A 25266-nucleotide genomic window follows, 5' to 3' on the forward strand; every position below is an offset into this window, starting at 1 on the left:
CTTTCAATGCAATAAAATCGATGTGAATGTCCTAAATATTAAAGATGATACTTTCACTTTACTCTAAAATTTACTATTTTTTTATAAATACTCCTTGATTTTACAATACGTCAGTGATCACGTCGGTCCTGACTGGATAAGCTTGCCACGTCAGTCAGCGTATCCACGGCGACCATAACCGGATAACTACGCCACGTCATCACACCGCCCCTCTTCATCTCCCAAATCCATTAGCAAGCGGCGGCTCGCCCACCGTTCCCGATTTGCCGGTAAATTCCCCCAGAAAACCGGCTGTATCCCTCCCACCGGATACTCCTCGTCCCTACAAATACTCGAAATCGAAGTCAAGAATCCTCTTCCTTATACGTGTTAGTGTGTGTTTACATGAGCCTGCGGTACATGAGCCGGGTGGTGGTGCAGGGCGGCGCGAGGGCGGTGCAGAGCATCCGCGACCACGCTTCGAGATCGATCAAGGAACCTTCGTCGTCGACGAGCAGGGTGAGACGGCTGTCCGGGGCGGTGGACTCCTCTGCCGGCGGCCTCACGGCTGCCGCCGGCGCCGAGATGAGGAAGCGAGCTGAGGAGTCGCTGCGCATGGTCATGTTCCTCAGCTGCTGGGGGCCCAATTGAATAGTGCAGACCAAAAACGAAGATTGGCTGAACAAAAAAGAGAGTCTGGTTACGATATATATGAATAAAACAATGATTTGTAAAGTGAAAGAAAATAAATGAAACTGGAAGTTATACATAGATCATCTATATGGTTTGTTGCTTAGACATTGAAGATGTTTGGTGAAGATGTTTAAGTGGAATTTTTATTCGGTTTTCTGAGGAATTAGTTCATAGATGTTGAATGTAAGATAATTCACTCTTAAATGGAGAACAATCATGCAAGGCAATTTAAGATTACGATTGATGAATTGAAGATACTCAGGGGCTCCAAATTGCATTCAGTATATTCCTTAATCGATTGCAGGAAAGCTTCTTCATTACCTTCTTCGCCTCCAATTCATTGGCTTCTGCTAATTTCTCAACGTAGTGCACGCAACCAGAAGCCATGATCATCCTCCTCCCGTTGCTGCTCTCTGCCACTGCCTTCAATACGGAGAGCAGATGATTCTTTGTGACTAATCTGTCCTCGAGAGCAAGACATCTCATGATCTGGTTTACGTTGTGTTCTTCTTCGATGAATTTTCGCCTATTTCGATCGATGAATATCAACTTGTCAAGTATCTCTGCTGATTTTTCTCGGATTTCAGATGATTTGGCCCCCGTTAGTCTCACAAGCTGTGGCATGAGGCCAGCATTGCCCATGGCCTTTCTGTAGTCCGCAGAGATCTCACAGAGGCGGGAGAAGCTCTTCAGAGCCAATTCCTGGATCGAAACCTCACCGTGATTCAGGTAAAAAAGCGATCTTTGTAAGAAACCAGAGTTTATCAGTGTATTGATAGAGCTTGCAGAGGAGAAGCACAGTGATTGGGCGGCCATGAGACCCACTTCTCTTGCCTTTGCTGTGTATGGCGAAGCAGGGTCAAGTAACTGAAGCAGTGAATCAATGATCCCTTCTCTGATAACAATTTGTTTGATACTCTGATCACCGGATGCCAAATCTTGAAGCAATTCGATCGCTTGAATCTGATGAGCTTCCTCAATCGAATTCGAGAGCTTCAAAAGAACCCGAATTGCTCCTTCTTCCACCATGAACCTCCTCATCTCTTCCACACTACTAAGGTTTTTCAGAATTTGGCAAGCCAAAACAACTAACTCTTTGCTACTATTTGGATGGACACATATCTTGAGCAGAGCTGTGATGCCTCCATGAGCAGAAACTGACCACCCATTGTCCGATTTCTCGGTTAGTTTCCGCAGCACTTTTGCTGAACTCTCTTTGCCCAATTCAGTGCTCTTCTCCAAGACTTGTATCAGTGGAGCTATCGCACCTGATGCAACAAGTGCTCCTCTGTGAGAATTCAACTCGGCGATCACAGAGAGAACTCCCGCAGCCCCTTCTTGAACACCAGCATCTTTATATTCGAGAAAGGCCACTAAGATATCTATGGCATCATTTACCTCTGTTGTCATAATTCTTACATGTTTCTCATCTTTGACGAGAATTTCTTTGAGGGCAACTAAGGTTTGGATCCTCATGATCGGATCTCCAATCCTTAGCCTCGATAAGAGATCTTTGATATAGAATTTGATGTCCTCTCTACTGGCATTGGCACCTGGCTTTGATAGGATGATGGCTTGGGAGTTCATCACATTGGGGGAAGAGTTCATTTCAGTGAAGCTGTTGATGTGGAACTCAAGCTTGCAGACGACAGCATCAAGATCACTCCTCAAATGGAGCTTACCGCCGACGTAAGATCCATCACTGCATCGATCCAAGAGCGGACTGACGTCGCCCAAGGTCGACAGAATCAGTTTAGCCAATTCATTGGCTTTGCTGAAGCAGTTGCTGTTTGTAGCCACTGTGAGGCCTGAAACTAGTTGCTCGAGTTTGCTGCGGATCAACTGCCATTTCCCCGCGAAGCATGGAATCGAGTAGGAGGAGGAAACCAATGAGCTGACAAGTTGCAGTGTTTGTTGCAGTGAAGTCGAAGCTGCTGCCTCTTGTTCTTCCTTCATGTCCAAGTGTTGAAATTCCTAAAAGATGTCTGGAAATTAAAGATCTCACTTCCTTGCACAATCTTTTCTGTAGATGGTCGAAGTGGTGGTGGTGGTGGTTGTGAAGAGTTGGCAAGTGCTGGAGGGTAGATATTACTGAAGGTGACAGTGAGCAATGAAGCATCCCAGAGTGAGTAGAGGAGAAGATAAGGAAAAATTATAGCAATTGGAGACAAGAAAGTTGGTAGAATGAAGATGCAGCTTTGCTGCTTTCTCTTTTTCGGTGTCATGATTGCAAGTTGGTGCAACAAGAGTCCTTGTTGGAGGTCAGAGCCAAATACAAGAGACAATAAGTTTTGGAATGCTACAGTTCGTAGACAATGCGTTTGTACGAATGCAAATTACAACAGTTTACCAAAAATTTGGAAAAGATGTGCGATCATGTTTAAAAGCTGAAGAGATGTTTAAAAGCTGAAGAGATGGCGTACTGATGACGATGATTAGATGATTAATTGAAGTAAGATTTTTTTCTTTTTGATGAGGTCTCTTTGTGATCATGTGTATACGCTGACGATCCAATAGAGGATTAGTGATCAAAATCAAAGAATGAGATCCTTGACAAGGTCTTCTGACATTCAAGTTAGTTCGATGCTGGATAAAGAAATGAGGAACAACCAAAAAAGCTATTTGCGCGAGAATGAGGGTGATGTAAATTGCGTATCTTGCCAATTGAGAGGATCTTCCATTATGTACTACCTCTCATAAGTTTCGTGATTATGAGATGGCATCGTGTGTAGGAGTTTGTTAGTTTGTTGTGTAATGAGTATCCGAGGAATGTTTTATCTACTCACAGATGTACCTCTTTTATTATTTATGACTTAGACCTTTGGTGAAGCCGTTACAAGAATATGTTATCATAAATGGGCGTCCAATGGGAAACAAGATAACCTCCAAAGGAGGTCCCAAAGGAATATTCCCCGACAATTTTGATAGGTTGTTAAACTGTTGTCTGTTGTTTGTCCACTGAATATATCTCGGTTGGCTAACAAGGCTGATTGTCCTTATGTCTATCCTTGCATTGAGTTACTTTATTATGCATTGAATGCTGTCATAAATTCGGTCGGATTCATATGATACGTTAAGCATGCTAAAAATTCACTCAGGGAACAATATGATAAATTGTGTGTACTGAAGATCCATTAGAAGTAAGTATGCAACTAAGTTTCTTAATTTCGATCGATCGGTTTTATGGCCGATCGTGCATAAAGAGCTTTATGAAGTTAACTGTCTCGAACTCGATCAACCTTTAATCTAGCCCCGGTATATATGGAAAGATTTATAAGGCTCCAGGCCTTGGTCTCAACTGACCTATCATTTAGTCGAACGTACGTGGAGAGATTTATGAGGACAAGTGATTTAGGCCTGAACGATATTTTATCCAGCCGGACATACTTATAGATGCGTGAGGTCAAGTGCTTTAGGCCTGACCGGTATTTGATCCAGCCGAGTGCACATATAGATGTATGAGGTCAAGTGCTTTAGACCCGATCAATATTTCAGCTAGCTTGGTGGACATATAGATGTATAAGACTAAGTGCTTTAGACCTGATCGGTATGTAATTCGGATGGGTGCACATGGAAAGTTATGGGACTAAATGCTTTATGCTCAGACGACCTTTATTCTAATCGATTAGCTCTTTTCCGTACGACTTGTTATTCGATCAAGTTAGACCCGAGAGCTTTGACGTCGGGCAAACCACGAAAATAATTGGAAAATATACTTTTTTTCCTTGACTTTGATTACTATGCCATCTTGATTTTAATTGTCATATCACCTTAACTATGACTGTCAAATTATTTCCCTGGTCCGCTAATTATACACCGTATCAAACATGCGTTTGTTTACTTTGTGAGAAAGGAGAACAATTGCTGTCAGTACCACTCCTGTGACTTATAAAGAAGAGGCAACACATCCTAATTCACATGCCAGAGGAGCCCATTGCACCAACGTGACCCCTCTTATTTTGGAATGTACAGTGAGGATCAAAATCACATTTGAAGGTGGAAGAATGCAGCTTCTATATATTCCGTGCGATGAAAAGTCATATTGCGTTGTGAGTAAAAGTTAAGACGGACCAAACTTAATCCAAATAGAATTGGGTTTGTCCCAGAAGGAACTCGAGTCAAGTTGAACCCGCTCGATATACTCATCCCAAGGAGTTGAATTCACCTGAGAATAAGTCAGCCATTACGACTCTAGCTCATGCACCGACTTCCTCCTTGGCTCGGTTTAAGGCGCCAACCTCCTCCTCAACTTGGCCTCAGGTGTCGACTACGTCTATCCTTAGCGTCACTCAGGATATACCTTATCCCCTCATCTACCCTGCACGAGGGTCCACATGTTACGTGGTTTGTTGAAAACACTGCCGTGTATGAATAAGGAGATGACAAGATTACTTCATTCGTTGTACCATTTTTTTCCAAAAGAGGTGGAGAATAGAAGAGCGCATCCTAGAGCACGCGTGTAACGGAAGCATGTACATCTCGGTACACGTAGTGAATGAAAGCGCACATCCCAAATAACATGTACATTTGTAGCTCTTCAAAAGGTCATCAAACATTCCTCAAAATTCTAGCCATTTACTGATTTCACTCCTTTTATTTGTAATATTAAGTTCATTCCTTGATGTACAAAAAAAGTTGTTCATGCATGAACAAATGGCACGGCGAAAGAAATCTTGTAAATTTCTTAGACAAGGATCGAATTTCAGTTTGATTCATTATTTTTAACAGACGATTGACCTAAAAACTGAGTCCGAGTGTTTCTCAATTTATTCGATGGATACGGACCGACTTAAAAAAAAAAAAAGATAAATAAACGGATGTGGAGGCTCCACAGTGGCCAAGAGAGCCGTGTTGTAGCAGCCTTTTAAATCTCGTACAGTAATTCATTTATGAACCGCGAGAGATTTTTCGAGAAATATACATTAATTTTATTGTGGGAATAAAATAACGGCGAAATTGGACGAGCATGAGCCTGGAATCATCGTCGCCGCCACCTCTCCGATACTCACGCAGCGAAATCGTCTTGATTGGGCTTCGGCGACGTCAACAGCGCTGTGTACAGCCTCAGTCTCTCCTCCTCCATCGACGCGCTTCGCGACGTCGGCCGTCGCGGCCGCACGAAGGACAGCGACGTCAGGGTTCGCCGCTGCTTCCGCTGCCACCACGCCAGCTGGATCGCCACCGCTGCCCACGTTCGCCACCCGGGAGAGTAGTACCGCACGCTCCGCCGGACCCGCTCGCTGACGAACGTGTGGCGGAAGTGCTGCGTCACGTACTTGAGGTCCTCCGCGTCGAGACCGAATGCCTCGGTCGACTCCACGGCCACCAGCGTGGACGTGGACGGCGGCAGGCGGTCGACGAACGGGCGGCGGAGGCACCAGGAGAGGAGCTCGTCGCCGCTGAAGTTGCCGGGGCCGAGCATGCAATGGCTTCGGACGCGGTCGCGCAGCCGCTGGCTGCTCTGCATGTGGCCGCGCACAACGAACAGCATCCTCTGTACTGGATCGCCTTCTCTTGTGATCTGGATAAAAAAAAATCCATCAAAATTACAACTTGATGGCGAAAAAACACTGGGAATCGAGCATCAGTGATCTACATCGACTCACAATTTCTCCTTTCGGAAAGATGAGCGATTTCACTCTGTCGCAGATGTTCTCCAGCACCAGTTCATCCATGTGTTGGAACAAAGGCACCTGCATCGATCCAATCTCCCCCAAATTTTACCTCGATCTACAAAAACGATCGCCATTGCCGTTGCCATTGAGAGAGAAATTTCTACAAATACCTGCCGAACGAGGTCGAGGCAGAGGTGGTACTTGATGTCCCTCCTCATACCATCCGGCAACTGCCGCGTCATGTCGAGCTCGTCCACCCCTCGCATCGCCGCCCAACGCTGCCGCTCGTACTGCCGCACCCGCTGCCGGATCTCCACCGGCATGTTCCGCCGCCGCATCCACCGGTCCAGGCTCCGCATCTTCGAGTGCAAAGCTTGCTTCTTGGACGTCGTCGCGTGGAGGAAAACCTTGATGTTCCCGATCAGCGTCGTCACCAAAAGTAGCGCGCTGGTGACGATGACGATGTTGAAGGCGATCTCCAACCACTCGGTCGTGCTCTCGATGGTCCCAAATGTGCTGATAAATACGTACGCAAATTAATCAGCCATTAAATCGTACTAAACCCTAGCTAAAGCCTACCTCAGAGTCATGAGGCCCCAAAAGATTGGGAACAGGACTTTCTCCACGCGACTAGGGTTCGTGACGAGAGGGACGATCCATCTGTAAGAACCATAATCGAACTGGTCGCTGCTGTCTAGGCATGTCGCCCGAGCGTTTAGGTTTTTGGCCCAACTCCTCCTCTCCCCATTCAAGCTCGCTACGGAGTCGCCGAAATAGATCGGATCGATGCACGCCGCCGCCTCAATTCTGCATCCGGTCGTTCCGACGCACTGTTTAGTGAGGCACTTGGCGGCTCTTTGAATCCCCAGCAAGTACCAGCAAGCGCCTGCTGCCTGTGCGATTCCTCTTGAGATGAGAATTGCTGAAACAATGAACCAAAGATTCAACTTTTTTTTAAAAAAAATCAATAATTACATGTGAGGCCACGAAGTAAGCGATCAAATTGAGAGCGATTCCGCCCCAAATGGTGCCGAAGACGTAGCCCAGCATGCTCTGCAGCCTGCGCAGGAAGCAGACGGAGTGGTAGATCTTTGGAAAGTACTGGAACACGAAGGAGATGAAGAACACCGTCATCACTTTCGTTGTCATCCCTCGGCGTAACATAGCCGGAGTTACAATCCACAGAACAATCTGCAAAAGATACACATCGATCGTGTGGCCATGAATCGGGTGCAACTGCCGATGAAATCGACGGAGAACTTAATGATGATGACCTGAGGGACTGGAAGAACGATGAAGAGGTCGAGGAGAAATCCCGTCTTGGACCTCAAGTATCCTCTAGCCTTCGGAGCCCCTGAACCTCTCGCCTCCGCTCCATTAACTGCGGACGCCGGCGACGGCGTGTAATGAGCGTCGCCCGGTCCCGCGGCGAGCTGCAGGTACACGTTGACGAGGTGGACTAGGTCGGCCATGCAGCGCAACACGGTGACGGAGACTGCGAACCAGCCGTCGACGAAGAGGCAGAGGCGGCCGGCGCTGATGGAGAGGGAGTAGAAGAAGAGCGGGTCGATGACGAGCCCCGCGGCGCACACGAGGAGGAACACGCGGTTCCACTCCTGGATCGAGTTAAGGTGGTGGAGGAACGCCATGGGGAGGCGGCGGCGTCGCCGGTGATCGCCGCAGGCCGGCGAGACTCGGGCGTCGGGAGAAGGGACGAGGGACTCAGGGGTGGACATGGCTACGCAGAAGTAGAATTTAATGATCGCCGGAGATGCCGAATGGGTGGCCTGATTCCTGAAGTGGACATGTTAAGATGATGACTCGGTTGGATCGCGTCGTGACAAGCATCTGTACTGAACTACGAACGCCCAAATCTACGGACAAGCTCTCCGTAAGATTCCCGACGGAGAAATACAACAAGGAGCGTCGAGTGAGGTCGGCTTCAGAGGGCGACCGCACCAGTCAGGCCAAGCTGCCAGAGATTTACTTGGCTGCCAACTCCGGTCGAGCTCGGTCGTCTTCAGCAGCACGCAGCTGTGGCCATACGGAAATAATGGAGATGATAAATTATTGATTCGGATTTTTCCGTATATACGAACGTAATCTTTTATTATAATAAAATCAAAAACGATTTGGATTATTCATCAATATAAATGAATACGAAATGATTTCATGGGATTTTATTAATTGTCTCGGTCACGGAATATTATCATTGATAGATGAGAATTCGTATTATAGAAAAGCAGAAAAAAAAGGATGAAATATGGGAGGCAGGTTCGCAGCAGCTTCCTCCGTTTGGCTGTGTTGCAAAAATGGCATCAGTTTTCCAAAAGCAAAATCCAAGAACAGCGCAGGATAATGATGCATCTGTTTCAAGTCTTTTTCTCTTATTTCATCGGCTCCGTCCTCCGATTAAAATGCACATTAAGGGGGCGTTTAGTTCTTTCCTAGAAATAGGAATCGGAATGTGAATAATTGTATTGTGAAATGGAAATAGGTATAAGTATGGATATCACTCTTAAAAGTAATATTTGGTTAGTTGCATATCTTCTATCGGAATAAATCAAAATTTCCTTTTTTACCCTTTAAGGAAAATAAGAGAAAGAATTAGATGTGAGAGAAAAATATGATGAAAGAGAATGATTAGAGAGAAAGTATGATAAGAGAGAAAGTGTGACGAGAAAGAATAAAAAGAGAGAAAGTGTAATAAGAGAAAATGAGAAAAGAGAGTGTGATGGGAGAGAGCATGATGAGAGAAGATGAAAGAGGAAATATGATGTGAGAGAAAGTATGATGGTAGAGGATGAAGAGAGAGAAAATATAATGAGAAAAATTGAGAAGAAAGAGTGATGAGAGAGATTGAGGAGAGAGAAAGTATAGTGAGAGAGAAAGTGTGATGAGAAAAAAAGAGAATAGTGAGTATGATGGGAGAGATTGAGGAGAGAGAAAGTATGATGAGAGAGAGTGTGTGTTGAGAGAGAAAGTGTGTTGAGGAAAAAAGGAGGGAGTGTGACAAGAGAGATTGAGGAGAGAGAAAGTGTGATGAGAAAAAAGAGAAAAGAGAGTGTGATGGGAGATATTGAGGAGAGAGAAAGTGTGATAAAAAAAAAAGGAAGAGAGTGCGATAGAAGAGATTGAGGAAAGAGAAAGTATGATGAGAGAGGAAGTGTAATGAGAAAAAAAAAGGAAAGAGAATGTAATAGGAGAGATTAAGGAGAGAGAAAACATGTGATAAAATGATGAGAGAGAACAAGGAGAGTGAAGTTATATGAAAGAAAAAATAAATAAATATATTTTGATATTTGATATTAATGGAGAAAATTTTAGTTTTAAGTTAAGGGTATTTTTGGAATAAGGGAATATTTTGATTGATGAAAATAGGATAATGACTTATTAAAGGGGAGATACATGGGAATGAGTTATTACCCAATTTCAAGCATTCATTTCCTTATTTGTATTTCTATTCTTATAATCCAAACATTAATAATGACAATCAATGATTCTCATTCTTATTCCCTATTCTTATTATTCCTCCTAAAACTTATGATTATTTTGGATGGATTTCAACTGTCAGTTACTAACTAGACATAATTAAACATCAGCTGTTGCTTCCCACGAGTGGTGACTAAATTTAATATTGTAGTTGAAAGATAACTTCAAATGTCCTTCGTTTTGAAATTATATTTCAAATTATGGGAAGGAAACTAAATTTATTAGTGAAAGATCAAATGTTTGAGAGATTGATTGATTCTTGACTGTCCACGTGGATGCTCCTCAAGAATATCGCCCATTATCAGATTTTTTTCTATTAAAATTATTTCTTTTATAATTTTTTAAAGAAATAAAAATATAAAATATAAAATAATATTATTGAATATTAATTTTTAGCCATTTGAACAACGATTAATTTTTATTTTTTATTTAAAAAAGTCTTTATAAATATATTCTTAAACAATTTCATTTTTCTATCATTTTTTAACTCTATATTTATTTTAACAACTAAAATATTTTGCTAAAAATCCTGATAGATTCATACTCCATGAATTCTAGATAAATGAATTGACAAAAGATATGAAGGATGTTGATGAACAAAAAATGCTCTGACTACATGAACAACGATAAACAGTACGTCAAATAACTCAAAGTTCTTTTGGCAGAATATAGAAGAGAGATATTTGAATTGGGTTTGCGAAGCCAGATATGTTTAATTATCTTTTCAATGATTACTTTTTTGATGAGCCGACATATCTCGATGACATATTCCGAAGTCGATTCTAAATGCAAAGAAGGTTATTCCTTCGTATAGTTGATGCCTTGAAAAATCATTCAGAATATTTTAATGGAAGGTCAATGCTATGGGAAAAAGATTTGTCACCGCCGACAACTATCCGTTAATTGACATATGAAGTTCCTACTGATCATTATAATAAGTACCTACAGATTGCTGAAATAACTTCCATCCAATGCTTATTCTGTTGGATTCGACGGGGTCCGATCCATGATGTTGACTACAGATTATAATTAGTTGGGTTATTCCTTAATAATTTATTTAATTAGCCTAATCACTAAAGTTTTGATGGACAAACTAGTGATTGTATTTCTTATTAGGTCAGTCCCACCTCTTGCTCTACCTATTAAGAATTAGGGTTTGTTGTTATTATAAATAGACACTTAGGTCTAGCATATTTGGATGCTTCTTACATACTCTTAAACACGAAGGCTTACGGCAGCCCTAAGAAGTACACACGTGAATCCATCTCCCTTCGTAGAGCGAAAGAGGTGAAGATCGAGTCTTCAATTATGTCAGCGCTCAACGCAGGTAGTTCTTATTCTCTAAATTCATTCATATACTTGATAAGATCTGTTTTACGGTAGAAATCTTGATTATGAGATCAAGCTTATATCACGTTCTACCGTCTTAAAATACATCTTACATATTCAACTTCTATCGATGTGTAATTGAAGTGTTTAGGGCCCAATATTTGAGAAGACCTAATGCTGCTGATATCCAACACTTGCTTGAAATGCATAAGCAAAGATACGACTTTCTTAGCATACTGGGTAGTTTTGATTACATGTATTGACAATAGAAAAATTGCCTCATTACTTGGAAAGGCCTGTTTACTCGGGGATATCATGACGTCCCAATAATTATGCTTGAAGCAATTGCATCTATAGACTTGTAGATATGACACGCCTTTTTCGGGATTGTAGAGTTGCATAATGATATCAATGTGCTCAACGAATCATATTTATTCAACAACATCTTACAAGGAAATGAATCCAAGGCTAATTTTATGGTTAATAATACACAATATATAAAAGGATATTATTTGACCAATGAGATCTATCCAGAGTAGACTACTTTCATCAAAAGCTTTCCGTGCCCCAGAATCCCAAAAGAAAAATATATAAGGAACAATAAGAGGCCGCGAGAAAGGAGTCGAGCGGGTGTTTGGGGTACTCCAATCTCGATGGGCCATAAGAGGTTAAGGACGATTTTGGCACAAGGATTATTTGAATGATATCATGTATACATGCATTATTTTGCACAATAATCATATTGAAATTTGAAAATGAGCAAGATGAAGTAATCAATTGTTCGGATGATGAAGGAGATCCTCCATCACAAATATTTCAAGGCTCCATCAAAAAATTGAGTTGACTTAGTTGAGTATATTTAGGCACACTATGATTGTAATAAGTGAAAAACAATTTATTAATTATGATATATGTATGCTAACATTTATATATTTTTTAATTATTAATATTATTCAAGGTCATTTTTGGATTTAAATTTTAGAAACTTTTATATATAATGTACGAAGGAGACATATGAAAAAATTATCGAAAAGATTTTTTTAATAATAAAGAGTTGTACATAAGTTTTTTATTTTGATATGATAAATATATGATATGATAATATAAGAGCTCTCTAAAATTTCCTACCATCGCGGGTGGTCTTATCAATCATTAAAGATTTGAATATCTCTAATATTATTCTATGAACCTACTGTCTTAGATACCAGCTGAATTTACACCGAAACTGTTAATCTGACACGTGACCCCTCTAAGCTCCATCTTTATTAGAGCATCTTCCATTATGATAGTTTCTGACACGTGACCCCTCTAAGCTCCATCTTTATTAGAGCATCTTCCATTATGATGGTAATGAGCGATTATGTTCGTCCTCAGCGTCGACAGATCATCTCCGATCATAAAAACTATGTTAGGATTTTTTTTACTGGTACAATGTCATATATATATATATATATATATATATATATATATATATATATATATATATATATATATAATTTTTTTTAATAAAAATTGAATAAATTGAAATCATAAAATATCAGTTCAATCAAATTAATCAAACTATAGTATTGATTTTTGAACCAACACTAATATGCAAAAAAACCAATTTTGAACCATTACTATATTTTGATATTGATTTTTAAAAATTTGCTGATTTTTAAAAATCAATTAATTTTTTGAACCAATCCAACTCCCTCCTCAAATTATAAAATAATTTTATTTTAAATAAAAATAAAAATGAGCAACTCCCCAAGTCCCAACGTTAATGAAAGGAACTCCCTCCTATGAGAGGTAAGGTAGCTCATTTAATTTGATATGTCATTCATAATAGGAGATGTCCTGGCTCATATTAGTAATGTGACAAAATAGATTATCCTAACAAAAATGATTGTCTTTCTCCTTATTTTTACTACAAATAGTTTTATTCTAAAAATTTATAATCTCCTCTATCTTTTAAACTAAATTAGGATGATTATTAATATCTAAAAATATGAAATTATGTGAATTAAAGTAAGTTCGAGCTAAATTTGAGCTATCCATTAAAAAAAAACTAAATTTCCGATGAAATATTCCATCTAATTCCATCGATATAAGTATTTAGTGATGAAATTATGACGAAAAATAATTTATTAGAATAAAATTCATCAAAAAAGAGTTTACTGGCAAAATTTTATTTTATGTTAGTGATTTTCAACCGAATTAATTTTTATAGTTCTTATTTTCTGACGGAAAATGAACTTCTATAATAAATAGAGCTGTCAAACGGGTCAACCCGTGACGGGGCGGATCGTCCCGTGGTGGGCCAACCATTTGACGGAGCGGGGCGGGCCGACCCATCAACTTTGTGGGTTGGGAAATCTCCAACCCAACCCAATCGAAGGCGAGTTACGGGTTTGGCGGACCAACCCGCGGGCCTATAAAATTTTTTAGAAAACTTTCATATTTTCGACAAATTTCTACAGCTTGATATGCAACCTTTAAAAGGAGAATAAAAAATTACAACTTGAGATAAATTCACAGAAAATGTTGCTTGAAGAAGAGATTGATGGTTTGTAACAGACAATAAGAAAGATTAAAGTAGCGAAGGGTGAAATAGATGGATTATGGATTATGCAAGAGTTGATAGTTGTTGACTAGTAGAAATAAATTTCAATGCTTCAAGCTAAAAAATATTCAGCCATCTATGACCTCAATCACATGATCAATAAAGTCGATAGCCAACTAGAAAAACTTTCATATCTTAAACCATATCGTGTCCTTCTTCACGTCCATGAACATGTGTTTCTCAACCCACGGACCAACCCAAGCCCGTCGCGGGCCAACTCGCGCGGGTCACGGGCCTAGGCGGGTTGGCCCATGACAGGCTTGGGTTGATAAAATTCCAACCCAACCCACTTAATTGGATTGGCGGGGCGGGCCAACCCAACGGGCCCAACCTAAATTGACGGCTCTAATAACAAATACCACCAATGGAATCACCGATTCTATCAATATATCTTATTATGGAATCATGATGAAATTAGTGATTCTGTCGATAATTACCCTTGTAGGGGATCGGTGGCCGACTTGAAGGGGGGTCGGATAGACGACACCCCCAAATACTCGCTCATCCTACAATGTTAGCTTGCATAGCGGAATAATACTAAAACAAAGAAGCTAAATAATAAAGGAAAGAAAAACAAGCAAACCGCTAACATGTTCGTTTAACGTGGTTCGGAGATTAGGGCTCCTACTCCACGACTGTCCGTAGGGTGGACGATCCCTATCCATCGGTGGATTAGCCCCCGACAAACTCCGGTTATCTCAAGTCGCTCCTTGTGGGTGGAAAACCTCACCACAACACCAACCAAGACTCTTGAGACTAGTAAACTATTAATTAGGGTTTACCACCACTAATTTCGTCAGGGATAACCAAGCTTCCAAGCCTTCGTTATATAGGCCGTGGGTTGAAAACTCCGCCTATCAGTAGACTGTCAAAATATGCAGTCGACTGCCTTCTGTGGAAATTCGACCGTTACATCCCAACGGTTTGATACCAGTCAACTGCTAAAACTAGCAGTCGACTGCTCCACACTGACCGAACGAATAGAAACATTCTATTCGCTCCCAGTCGACTGCACTAGTCGACTTCTAAAACATGCAGTCAACTACTATAGTAACGCTACAGTATAGCTACAGTAACACTACAGTACTGCTACAGTAACGTTACAGTACCCCCCCTAAAACTAGGATTTTACTCCGAGTACAATCTCTCATGCACTCGTACCCTCACCCTTATGACTCACTTGAAGCTTATTTACAACCTTGACCTTTTGCCTTCAAGCCTACTTCTTTTGGCTCTCGTCCCTCGGATGCATTCAAGCACGTGGCTCGTCCCCAATGTCATCCTTCGCGTATGCCTCGAAGTTGCTTCCCTCGACCCTTGTCCTCGCTGCCTTGTCCACGGTCCCTCGGATGCTCCATCCTTCATCGGACCCGAAGCAATCAACCTGAGTCACATGTGTATCCTACATACCTGTACACTCACATACACATATCAAATAACAAGGGTGAACCTAATTTAAACCCTTTGCCCAAACACCAAAACACATGGTCCCATGGACCATTAGGATTGCTCCAACAATTATCGACGGAATTATCTATTCCGTCAGTATTCCATAGTAGGATTTATTGATGAAATATGTAATTCTGTCAGTAAATCATTCTGATATTTACCGACGGAATAGGATATTCCCTCAGTATTAATAAAATATTTCAAGCAATAGTTTATATTTAGGCTCCTTGTTGGATTGAGACGCACGTGAGAGGGAGGGGGATGAATAACGTGGTTTTATAAATATTTTCTTTTTCTTCTTTTAAAAATAAAGTGCGCACAACATAATTAAATACAGAAACAAGAAAGTACAAGAACACAAACAGTTTTACTTTGTTCGGAGCTTTCGGCGACTCCTACTCTAAGACTGAGGTCCCGCATACCTATCGATGAGTAATCCACTAATTGTTGGATTTTTCGGGCCGCGAAAACCGCGTTTTCGCGTCACGGAAACCCCGAAAGCCCCAGCCACCGGATCCGTGCAAAGGGGAAACCTTTTATACCTTCGATGCGTGCCCTTTTCGTATCCCGCTCGTCCAAGGAGATGCCGGATCTCAAGTTGTCAAGGTAGACAACTCTCTATACGTATCCACACGAACAACTCGATGGAAGGAGAACCTTTGAGTGTGCTAGCACTCCAAGAAGGTCTCGACAATGGAGAGGAGAGGGAGAGAAGAAAATGGAGCAAGGAAGAAGATGAAGGAATGAATGAGAATAATCACAAAATGAATCTTATTCCTTCATTCATGTGGCCGGCCACATTAAGATGGGTGTGTAACTCCCATGGAATGCTAAGAGTCACAACTCTTGGTAACTCCCATGAGGTGGCATCCCACTTAAGCAACCATGATGATGTGGAGCATCATCATTGGCCCACTCAATGCCAACTCACCAATGAGGTGACATAAAGTCAAGTCAAACTTGACTGTTCATCTACCTCTCAAGTCAAGTCAAACTTGACTTAATCTCTCTCTCATGGTTGATCTAATCCAACCATTTAATTCAAGCCAATTTAATATAATGAATCTAATTCATTTAATTAAATTGATTCAATGAGTCATAATCTAAATTAGACTCATTAAACACATGAATCAACTTGAGTCCAACTCAATTAGCCCAATTAGGATTACTCTTAATCCAATTTGATTCATCAAATGAATCTAATCCTTTTGGTTCATCATATGAACCTAATCTCCATCTAATTGTCCTTAGTGTGTGACCCTATAGGTTCTTGTAACGTTGACAATGCCCCTAAACCCATTTAGGAGCATAAGTAATGAGCGGTATCTAGCAATACATCATTACTACCCAATGTTACAATAATGTTGAGATCCAACATCACCTTGTGACTACTAATTGTGACTCCTCACAATATATGACAAGTGCCCTTCTATCCTAGACATCTAGATTGATCAATGTGAGGCATAGACCGTGTCATCCTCTGATCAATCTAAATCTTGAACTCCAAGTAGACTCACTAAATCAAATGAGCTCAATATCTCATATTGACTCATTTGGGCATGGCCATGCACTTCGTGGTCTCACTCTATCAAGAATATCGATGTCGCTCCCGTCATATAGGAGGGATAGATCCCATCTACATCACTCACATCTCTCTGCATAATTCGTTACATACCCAGTAATCACCTTTATAGTCCACCCAGTTACGGGTGACGTTTGACGAAACCAAAGTACATAACTCCTTATGTAGGGATCCATGGTGACTTCAGGTCTAAGGACTAGTAGTCATACTAATAGCCACATGAGAAAGTATATGACACTCATATAACGATCCATGATACTTTCTCATGGCGGGTCATTCAGTATACATTCTCTAATGCATACCCATGTGTCAACTTGATATCTCTATATCCATGACTTGTGAGATCAAGTCATCGAGTTGACCTACATGCTAATCTTATTGCATTAACATTGTCCCTGAATGTTAATACTCGACTAGGAATGATTAAGAGTAGTGTTCCCTATATCATCTCACTATCGGTTCAACTAACCGGTTGATATAGGTGAGAACCTTCTACTCAAGGACGCTATTATACTTAGTTTATTTCGCACCAATACAAGTAAGTATAATAACCAAAATACATGCCTTTATTTATATAAATATGAATATGATACAATAAGTCTATAATACAATCATCGAATGATTGACTCTAGGGCTATAACTAACACTAACAACTTATTCCGGAACCACTGGAAGAGGGAATCGAGTTCACCAAAAACTCGGATAAGTGTAACAAGCTACACTTTCCGTTAAATAATAGTTATGTACAAAAACAAATGTTCGTTACCCAAGACTCTTGAAGATGGTAAGATCGAGCTTGGTGTTGGATAGCTGCTCAGCAGTAGTCTGGTGTAGCAACGTTGTAACAGAGTAGCAGCATGAAGCTGGAGCAATCAGAGCGTCGAACAGGTACGTAAGATCTTGTAGACTTGATCTGTATGAGTTTGTGTAACAACCCAACTCCTGGGTACTAAGCTGTGAGCTGGAAACGCTACATTAACTACTGAAGCTACTGTGCTATACTGTGCGGAAACTGGGTAAAATAAAATTTCACTAACTGACTCTATTAAACTGACAACTGGTACACTCATGCTGTTATAAGGAAGGGTTCAAGACCTTTCCGGTTGGGGTATATGTGCTAAGGAGGATACTTGACCTCCCATCTGAGCTAGAACTCAAAGCTAACTTCCCAGCTAGCTGCTGTTCGATCCACGGATCAATCAAACTTGCTGCGATTCTGTGCCCTGCTGGATCGGTCGGCAAGACCGATCCAGGTGTGTCTGGATCGGTCTGCAGACCGATCTAGGCACCTGGAGACGCTGGGATGCCTTCTGTTCGATGCTGGGTCGGTCGGCTGACCGATCCAGGAAAAGGAATGGCACTGGATCGGTCTGATGACCGATCCAGGTTCTGATAGTCTGAAACGAAATCAGAATTTCTGATTTCCAGCACTGATTCATGCCAAAAATCACATACACTAGCTCTAGATACATGAAAAACACTCTAACATGTAAATACTAACATTCTAAACATGATAAACTAAACAAGGCATAGTTTACTAAGCTATAACATCTAGTAACAAGACTAAGTCATAAAACTAGACACGTTAAGTACTAAAACTGAAATAAAAGCGTGTAGATCCCAAGGATCTTTATTCCAGACCCCTTGCACACACACATCATCATAGCATCGCCCTCCAGCCTCCGCTAGTCCACTTTTCTTTTACCGGTATCTGCAGTATAAGAAAAAGCTAAGAAGCTTGGTAAGAAATCATCTACCTCACAAAACATGCAACGATGCGATTATGCTTTTAAAACATCTTTTTTGAACTGAGCATGACAACATGGCATGGCATACAAACATGTACTTGAACTAATCATGGCATACAAACAAGCTGAGCATAGCATACTATATCTGAAACTAAGCATGATACATCTAACTGGTCATGAACTCAAATCATGAAACTTAACTAAGATAATTAACTGAAACTAAGTTAGTGTTTCCATCGATTATATATTTGGAAAAACTATATATAATAATAGATGAAAATACTAAACATCCTGCTGGCATCCCTATCTAGATCCGGGATTGCAAGTTCCGAATCCAGCGAGGTTACTAGGTTATCTGAACCTAGGGACTGTGGGAGTCCAGCCCATGGATATCTGATCCAAGTACAGTGCCATCTGAATAAAAGTAAAATCTTGAATCTTGTTTTATTTTACTTTCTTTAGGTTATCGAACCTAGACCTAGGTTATCTGAACCTAGGCTACTGTGGGAGCCCACCCAATGGATATCTGATCCATATAGCTGTAATAACTGATAATAAGCTGAATAAAATGTTTCTAATACATTTTTCATGCTGTTAGGACGCCTCCTGGTGCATCCTTCGAACTGGGCATTCTATCGAATGCTTGGTGTGCACTAAAAACCCTAAACTGTAGAACTACTGAACTAATGCCAAAACTAACAAGCGAGAGCAATTATACTGCAGGTGAGGGGTTTCTTACCTCAATCGCAAGGTTTTCTTACGATTCTATCCGCTAGGTTTTCCGGAAAAATTGCTCTGTTCGACGAACCACTTACGTCCTCGCGTTCCTCTCGCGGAGAAGAACCGACTTCGTGCTGGTGTTGTCGCCGGAAAGTGAACACACGATCCTAGGGAAGGAACCCTAGGTCTCCTTTGCTTTGTTTGCTGCGCCGAGAGAAAGAAACGGGAGAGGGAGAGAAAATGCCGAACCCAAAAGAAATAAACCAATCCCACTTAAGTTTTCTATTTATATCAATTACTTATTTCTCCCAAATCAAATATAAATATATTTGATTTCCTATCCTTTCAGCACGGCCCTGCTGGGTTCACTTGGTTTCCGGAACACATAATAAGTCGTAGGCTCCGATGGGTCCCGGGTTCGATTCCCGCGTAAACCATTTTGCGACTTATTTGTTTTTGCTACTTTCGGTACTCCAAAAATTATGTAAAAATATCCTAAAAATCTAGAAAAATCATAGGGTATTTCTAAAATAAATTCGAGAATTTTTTTTCGGGCTTTACAATCCCCCATACCTTATAAAAAGTTCGTCCCCGAACTTAAAACAATTTTGGGTACTTCTGTCTCATGCTGGCCTCTGTCTCCCAAGTCGCCTCTGCTACTGTGTGATTTTGCCAGCTGACTTTGACTAATGGTACTTCCTTGTTCCGTAATTTCTTTACTGCTCGGTCTATTATCTGAATAGGCCGACTGTCATAGCTGAGATCATCACGGACCTGTACCAACCGAGGCTCAATCACCGGGTGGCGTCTGGAATATGCATGGAGACATGAAATACGTTGTGGACGGTGACATCTCCTGAGGTAGCTCTAGCTCATATGCTACCTTGCCCATTCTCTTCGTGATAAGGTATGGTCCCACATAACCGAGCTTGCCCCTCTTCCCAAAACGTGACTCCTTCATGGGAGCTACTCGAGAAAAATGTATCTGAAAACTCTAGGTGTGCATCATAGCTCCGACGGCTCTCTGTCTCTATCCTCTGCGAATCTGTTGTATGGTATCTGCTACTAAATGCGAAGCTAGTTCCTTCATTCACCACTCATGATTGGTGATGCACCTCCGCCCATAGAGTGCCTCATAAGGTGCCATGCCGATAGTGGCACGATAGCGTTGTTGTATGCAAACTATATTTGCACCAATTCCCTTCTGAAATTCAGCACCGGAGTGCATCAGGTGATACAAATGCTCGAGTCGACCATCTGCCGAGGATGGAAGGTCAATTTTAACCGGGTGCCCATAGTGATATCGTACTTCGTGATGTAAATCTGCTATCTCCGTCTGATATAATGGTTCAGGGACTCCATGCGACTGACAATCCGATACAACCAGAGCCTGCTCCATGGAATAGGATATTCGATAGCTAAGAAGTGGCTGATTTAGTCAACCTGCCGACTATTACCGGGATAGCATCAAAACCATTCGTGGTTACGGGTAATCCCACTATGAAGTCCATAGAGATATCCTCCCACTTCCATTCGGAATCTGGATCTACCGCAGAACTCCTCACAGTCGATGTTACGCCTTAACCCTCCGACAGTTAGATGCGAATCTTGGCGTGTCTGGCGATATCTCGCTCATCGAGCCACCAAAATCGTTTGTTTAGATCCCGATACATTTTGGTGGAACCGGATGCATCGCATAGGAGTCTGTGAGCCTCGTCTAGAATCTGTTTTCGTAGTTCCTCCCGATCTGGAACACAAAGTCTGTCACCACAGTACACTACCCCACTGGCGGACACTCGAACTCTCCACTTTCTGATTCTCGCTAACCCTTGCTTGATTTTACGGATTTCGGGATCCCCTGAGCTGTCTGGATATCATCAAGCAAGGTAGATGCTAAGGACATAGTGGAAAGCTGCCCGACTATAAGCTTGAGACTAAAAGCTGTAATCTCCTTCCTTAGGGGTGGTGACATAGTTGCTAAAGATAATAAGGTAGCATGGACTTCCTGCTGAGTGCGTCGCTACCTTATTAGCTTTCCCTGGATGGTAGATGATATCTATGTCATAATCCTTGACCAGCTCTAACCATCTGTGACATCGCATATCTGGATCCTTCGAGTAAAGAAATACTTGAGACTTTGATGATCATATACACTCTGCATCGAGCTCTGTGAAATAATGTCTCAAAATCTTGAGAGCGAACTGCTGGAAGCTCAAGGTCATGAGTAGGATAGTTCCTCTCATAATCCTTGAGTTGTCTCGGAGGCATAGGCGATCACCTTGCCTGCTGCACGCATCAGATTGCTCCTAATCCCAATTTAGGCGCCACCTGAGATGTCGAAGCTGTCCGTGTTTTCTGGTATAGCTAAAATAGAGCATTGGTCAATCTCCGTTTTAGTTCACTGAAGTCGTTCTCGTAGTCCTCAGTCCACTGAAATTTCTTGTTCTTCCTGGTGAGAGCTCAGTGGGGAGGCTATCTGGAGAAGTCCTCTCGAATTTCTGTAGGTAGCTGCTAATCCTAAAGCTTTGATTTCATTGGCGTTCTCGGTCTCTTCGATTTACTACTGCTTTTATCTTCTGGGATCTACCATAACACCATCCTTGGAGATGATGTGACCGAGAAAGGCTACCTGGTCCAGCCAAAATTCACATTTCGTGAATTTGGCGTACAGCTGGTTCTCTGAAGGATCTACAAAACTGTCTTCGGATGCTCTGCATGGTCCTCCTGAGTGCTCGAATAGATAAGAATGTCATCGATGAACACGATGACAAACTTGTCTAAGTATTCTTTGAATACTCTGTTCATGAGGTCCATGAAAGTAGCGGAGCATTTGTCACGCCGGAAGGCATGACTACGAACTCATAATGTCCGTATCTCGTCCTGAAAGCTTTTAGGTATATCACCTTTCTTGACTCTAACCTGGTGATATCCTGATCTAAGGTCAATTTTAGAGAACATGGCTCCCTTTAAGCGATCAAACAGTCATCTATCACGGGAGAGGGTACTGTTTTAATTATGACCGGTTCAAGGCACGGTAGTTCATGCATAGGCGCATGCTTCCATCCTTCTTCTTCACAAACAACACGGTGCTCCCCATGGTGAGTGACTAGGGCGTATGAAACCCTTGTCAAGAAGCTCCTGTAATTGCTCCTCAAGTTCCTTCAATGCTGGAGCCATGCGATGCGGTGCCTTGGAAATTGGATTTATCGGGAATGAGCTCTACCTCAAATTCAATCTCACATGCTTCTGTAGCTCTTTAGGAAAGCAACTGAGTGAGTCACAAACGACTCGAACCTCGATAGCTGTTGGTTCTTGTCTCGGGTGGTGTTGACTACATTTGCTAAAATCCCATGCATCCCGAATCCAATAGCTGCTGTGCTTTCAATCTGAGAGAAACTTCCGGCTTTTCTCTTTGGTTTTCCTATGTACTCAAACTGTACTTCTTCTTCAGGTTGGAATATGACCTTTTGTTTACGACACTCTATAGAAGCGCCGTATCTGATCGGAAAATCCATTCCAAAGATGACATCGTAGTCGGTCATTTCTAGCACTATCGGATCACCAAAAGTTCTCCGTCTGCTATAATGATAGCACCTCGAGCCAATGTGTAGATGCCATAATGTCTCCGAGGGTAGTGTTGTCAACCGACTATTGAGTAACTCGAGGTGTTGCTAATTTCTCGAAATGCCTTGGATACATAAGAGTGGGTTGCCCAGATGTCGAATAAGGATGCATTATCTTTGTAAAATCTTGATCGACTGTGACAAGCTGCCGAGGCATTTGCTCGTCCTCTCGTCGGTGAGAAAATCACGGCATTTGTGATATGGCGGGGGCTTCTAATTTGCCTGACGATCTGTGGACCATTTAAGCGATACATCTCGGTGTAGTCACTTTGGTCGAGCTCCATCTTGTCAGTCGGTGAGGAAGGCTGATTCTTGTTCCCTCTGCTAGCCATGTGCCCTTCACATCCACATTCAAAACAACCTCGCGTACCCTTGCAGTGAACTCCTGGATGGTGTTTCCCACAAGTAACACACTTGGGATGTCTGGAATGTTTTCCAGTGGCCTCCTTTTGGGTCACCGCTTTTGCCTTGCGTTTCCCCTTCCATTGGAGCTATGTCCCTGTTGTTTCTGCTGAGTACCGAGCCAGCTTGTCCCTTGGGCTCTGTGGAAACAGCCTGCTGGGTGATCTGTGCCGATAGTGCTCGGTGATCGAGGCACTACTCACTAGCTCCTCCGTGGTTTGTGGCCTATGAACGCCACGGCCACATTCATCGCGATCTCTGGTCCGAGCATCTTCAAGATCAACCGTACTCGTTCCTTCTCTGTCTCGACTAGTTCTGGGATAGACGGGCCAAACTGTTGAATTTCTTCACGGCTTCGAATCGATAGGTTGCCACGACGAAATTCACGTAAACTCGTCATAGTGTCGGTTCGTGACTTGCATGTGAAAGAATTCCTCGAAGAATTCTTTCTAAGTTGGCCCATGTCATCGGTTTCCGGCCGCCGATTTAATCCGCTCCACCACATGTGTCTCGTTATTACAAAAGGAGGCACTTCACCTTTCGTGCTCTGGCCGTCTAGAAGCTCCATCGTGCTTTCCATGTTTTAAACCATGCCCAGCATCCCATGGTTCATTGCCGGTGCAAGTTCTCGCTTAATTCTTCCGCCACTAGATAAGGTAAGCTTCTCTTAGCCCCACGCTCGGCGATCTTGGATTGTACTGATGGTGGCGTGGCACAACCTCTCTGGATTACCGGAGTCGTGAGGTTCTGCTTGGAGTGTCGGGAGTAGTCTGCTGGTTAGCCTTTAAGGAGGCTATCTCCTGCTGCTCCCTCACTTCCTTCGTGAAATCGAGCCACTAGTGTTGTAAGGTCCGGGGCACGCCCAGGCCTCATGCCGACGCTGATGCTTTCTGGTTGGGCGTCCTCATTTTCTCAGAGAGAATATATATAATTAGGCTATCTATCATCATAGTTAATGGTAACATGTTAAATACTATCACCGTAAACATGAATTAATTAACTACCAACATGAGAGCAAACATGAAAGCACATATAACCGATATGAAAGCTGAAAACAAAACCGAGTGAGAGATGTTCTTACTTGGAAGCTGCAGGACCCAACTCCTGGGTACTAAGCTGTGAGTCGGAACGCTACATTAACTATGAAGCTACTGTGCTGTCTATGGGAAACTGGGTAAAATAAAATTTCACTAACTGACTCTATTAAACTGACAACTGGTACACCCATGCTATTATAAGGAAGGGTTCAAGACCTTTCCGGTTGGGGTATATGTGCTAAGGAGGATACTTGACCTCCCATCTAAGCTAGAACTCAAAGTAAACTTCCCAGCTAGCTGCTGTTCGATCCATGGATCGATCAAACTTGTCGCGATTCTGTGCCCTGCTGGATCGGTCTGCGGACCGATCCAGCAGAGGCTGGATCGGTCGGCAAGACCGATCCAGGTGTGTCTGGATCGGTCTGCAGACTGATCCAAGCACCTGGAGACGCTGGGTCGGTCGGTGACCGATCGAGATCTGATGAGCTCTTGTAGGATCGGTCGGGATCCGAAAAATATGGATCGGTGCTGATAGTCTGATACGAAATCAGAATTTCGATTTCCAGCACCGATTCGTGCCAAAAATCACATACACAAGCTCTAGATACATGAAAACACTCTGCATGTAAATACTAACATTCTAAACATGATAAACTAAACAAGGCATAGTTTACTAAGCTATAACACCTAGTAACAAGACTAAGTCATAAAACTAGACATGTTAAGTACTAAAACTGAAATAAAAGCGTGTAGATCCCAAGGATCTTTATTCTCGACCCCTTGCACACACACATCATCGTAGCATCGCCCCCCAGCCTCCGGTATCTGCAGTATAAGAAAAGTAACATCTGTAAGCTAAGAAGCTTAGTAAGAAACCATCTACCTCACAAAAACATGCAACGATGCGATTATGCTTTTAAAACATCTGTTTGAAAACCGAACCGAGCATGACAACATGGCATGGCATACAAAAGCATAAACTGGCATTCAAA

The 25266-nt window shown here is 42.2% G+C and overlaps 3 protein-coding genes across 3 annotated transcripts; 1 reads left to right on the forward strand and 2 right to left on the reverse strand.

Moving 5' to 3' along the window:
- The first annotated feature begins 218 nt into the window (after positions 1–218).
- On the forward strand, positions 219–653 carry LOC121996155. Its single transcript, XM_042549998.1, has one exon. The coding sequence runs from the start codon at positions 385–387 to the stop codon at positions 628–630; it is 246 nt and encodes an 81-aa protein (XP_042405932.1). The 5' UTR covers positions 219–384; the 3' UTR covers positions 631–653.
- A 277-nt stretch (positions 654–930) lies between these two features.
- LOC121994692 lies at positions 931–2628 on the reverse strand. The gene has a single exon (XM_042548642.1). It carries the CDS (start codon positions 2626–2628, stop codon positions 931–933), a length of 1698 nt encoding a protein of 565 aa, XP_042404576.1.
- A 2776-nt stretch (positions 2629–5404) lies between these two features.
- On the reverse strand, positions 5405–8338 carry LOC121996156 (cyclic nucleotide-gated ion channel 4-like). Its single transcript, XM_042549999.1, has 6 exons — positions 7562–8338; positions 7263–7478; positions 6867–7180; positions 6458–6803; positions 6279–6365; positions 5405–6193 (listed from the first exon to the last, which is right to left on the reverse strand). The coding sequence occupies exons 1-6, from the start codon at positions 8021–8023 to the stop codon at positions 5678–5680; spliced, it is 1941 nt and encodes a 646-aa protein (XP_042405933.1). The 5' UTR covers positions 8024–8338; the 3' UTR covers positions 5405–5677.
- Positions 8339–25266: the final 16928 nt, after the last annotated feature.

This window comes from Zingiber officinale, chromosome 6A (assembly GCF_018446385.1).
Source record: "Zingiber officinale cultivar Zhangliang chromosome 6A, Zo_v1.1, whole genome shotgun sequence".
NCBI classification, from domain to species: Eukaryota; Viridiplantae; Streptophyta; class Magnoliopsida; order Zingiberales; family Zingiberaceae; genus Zingiber; species Zingiber officinale.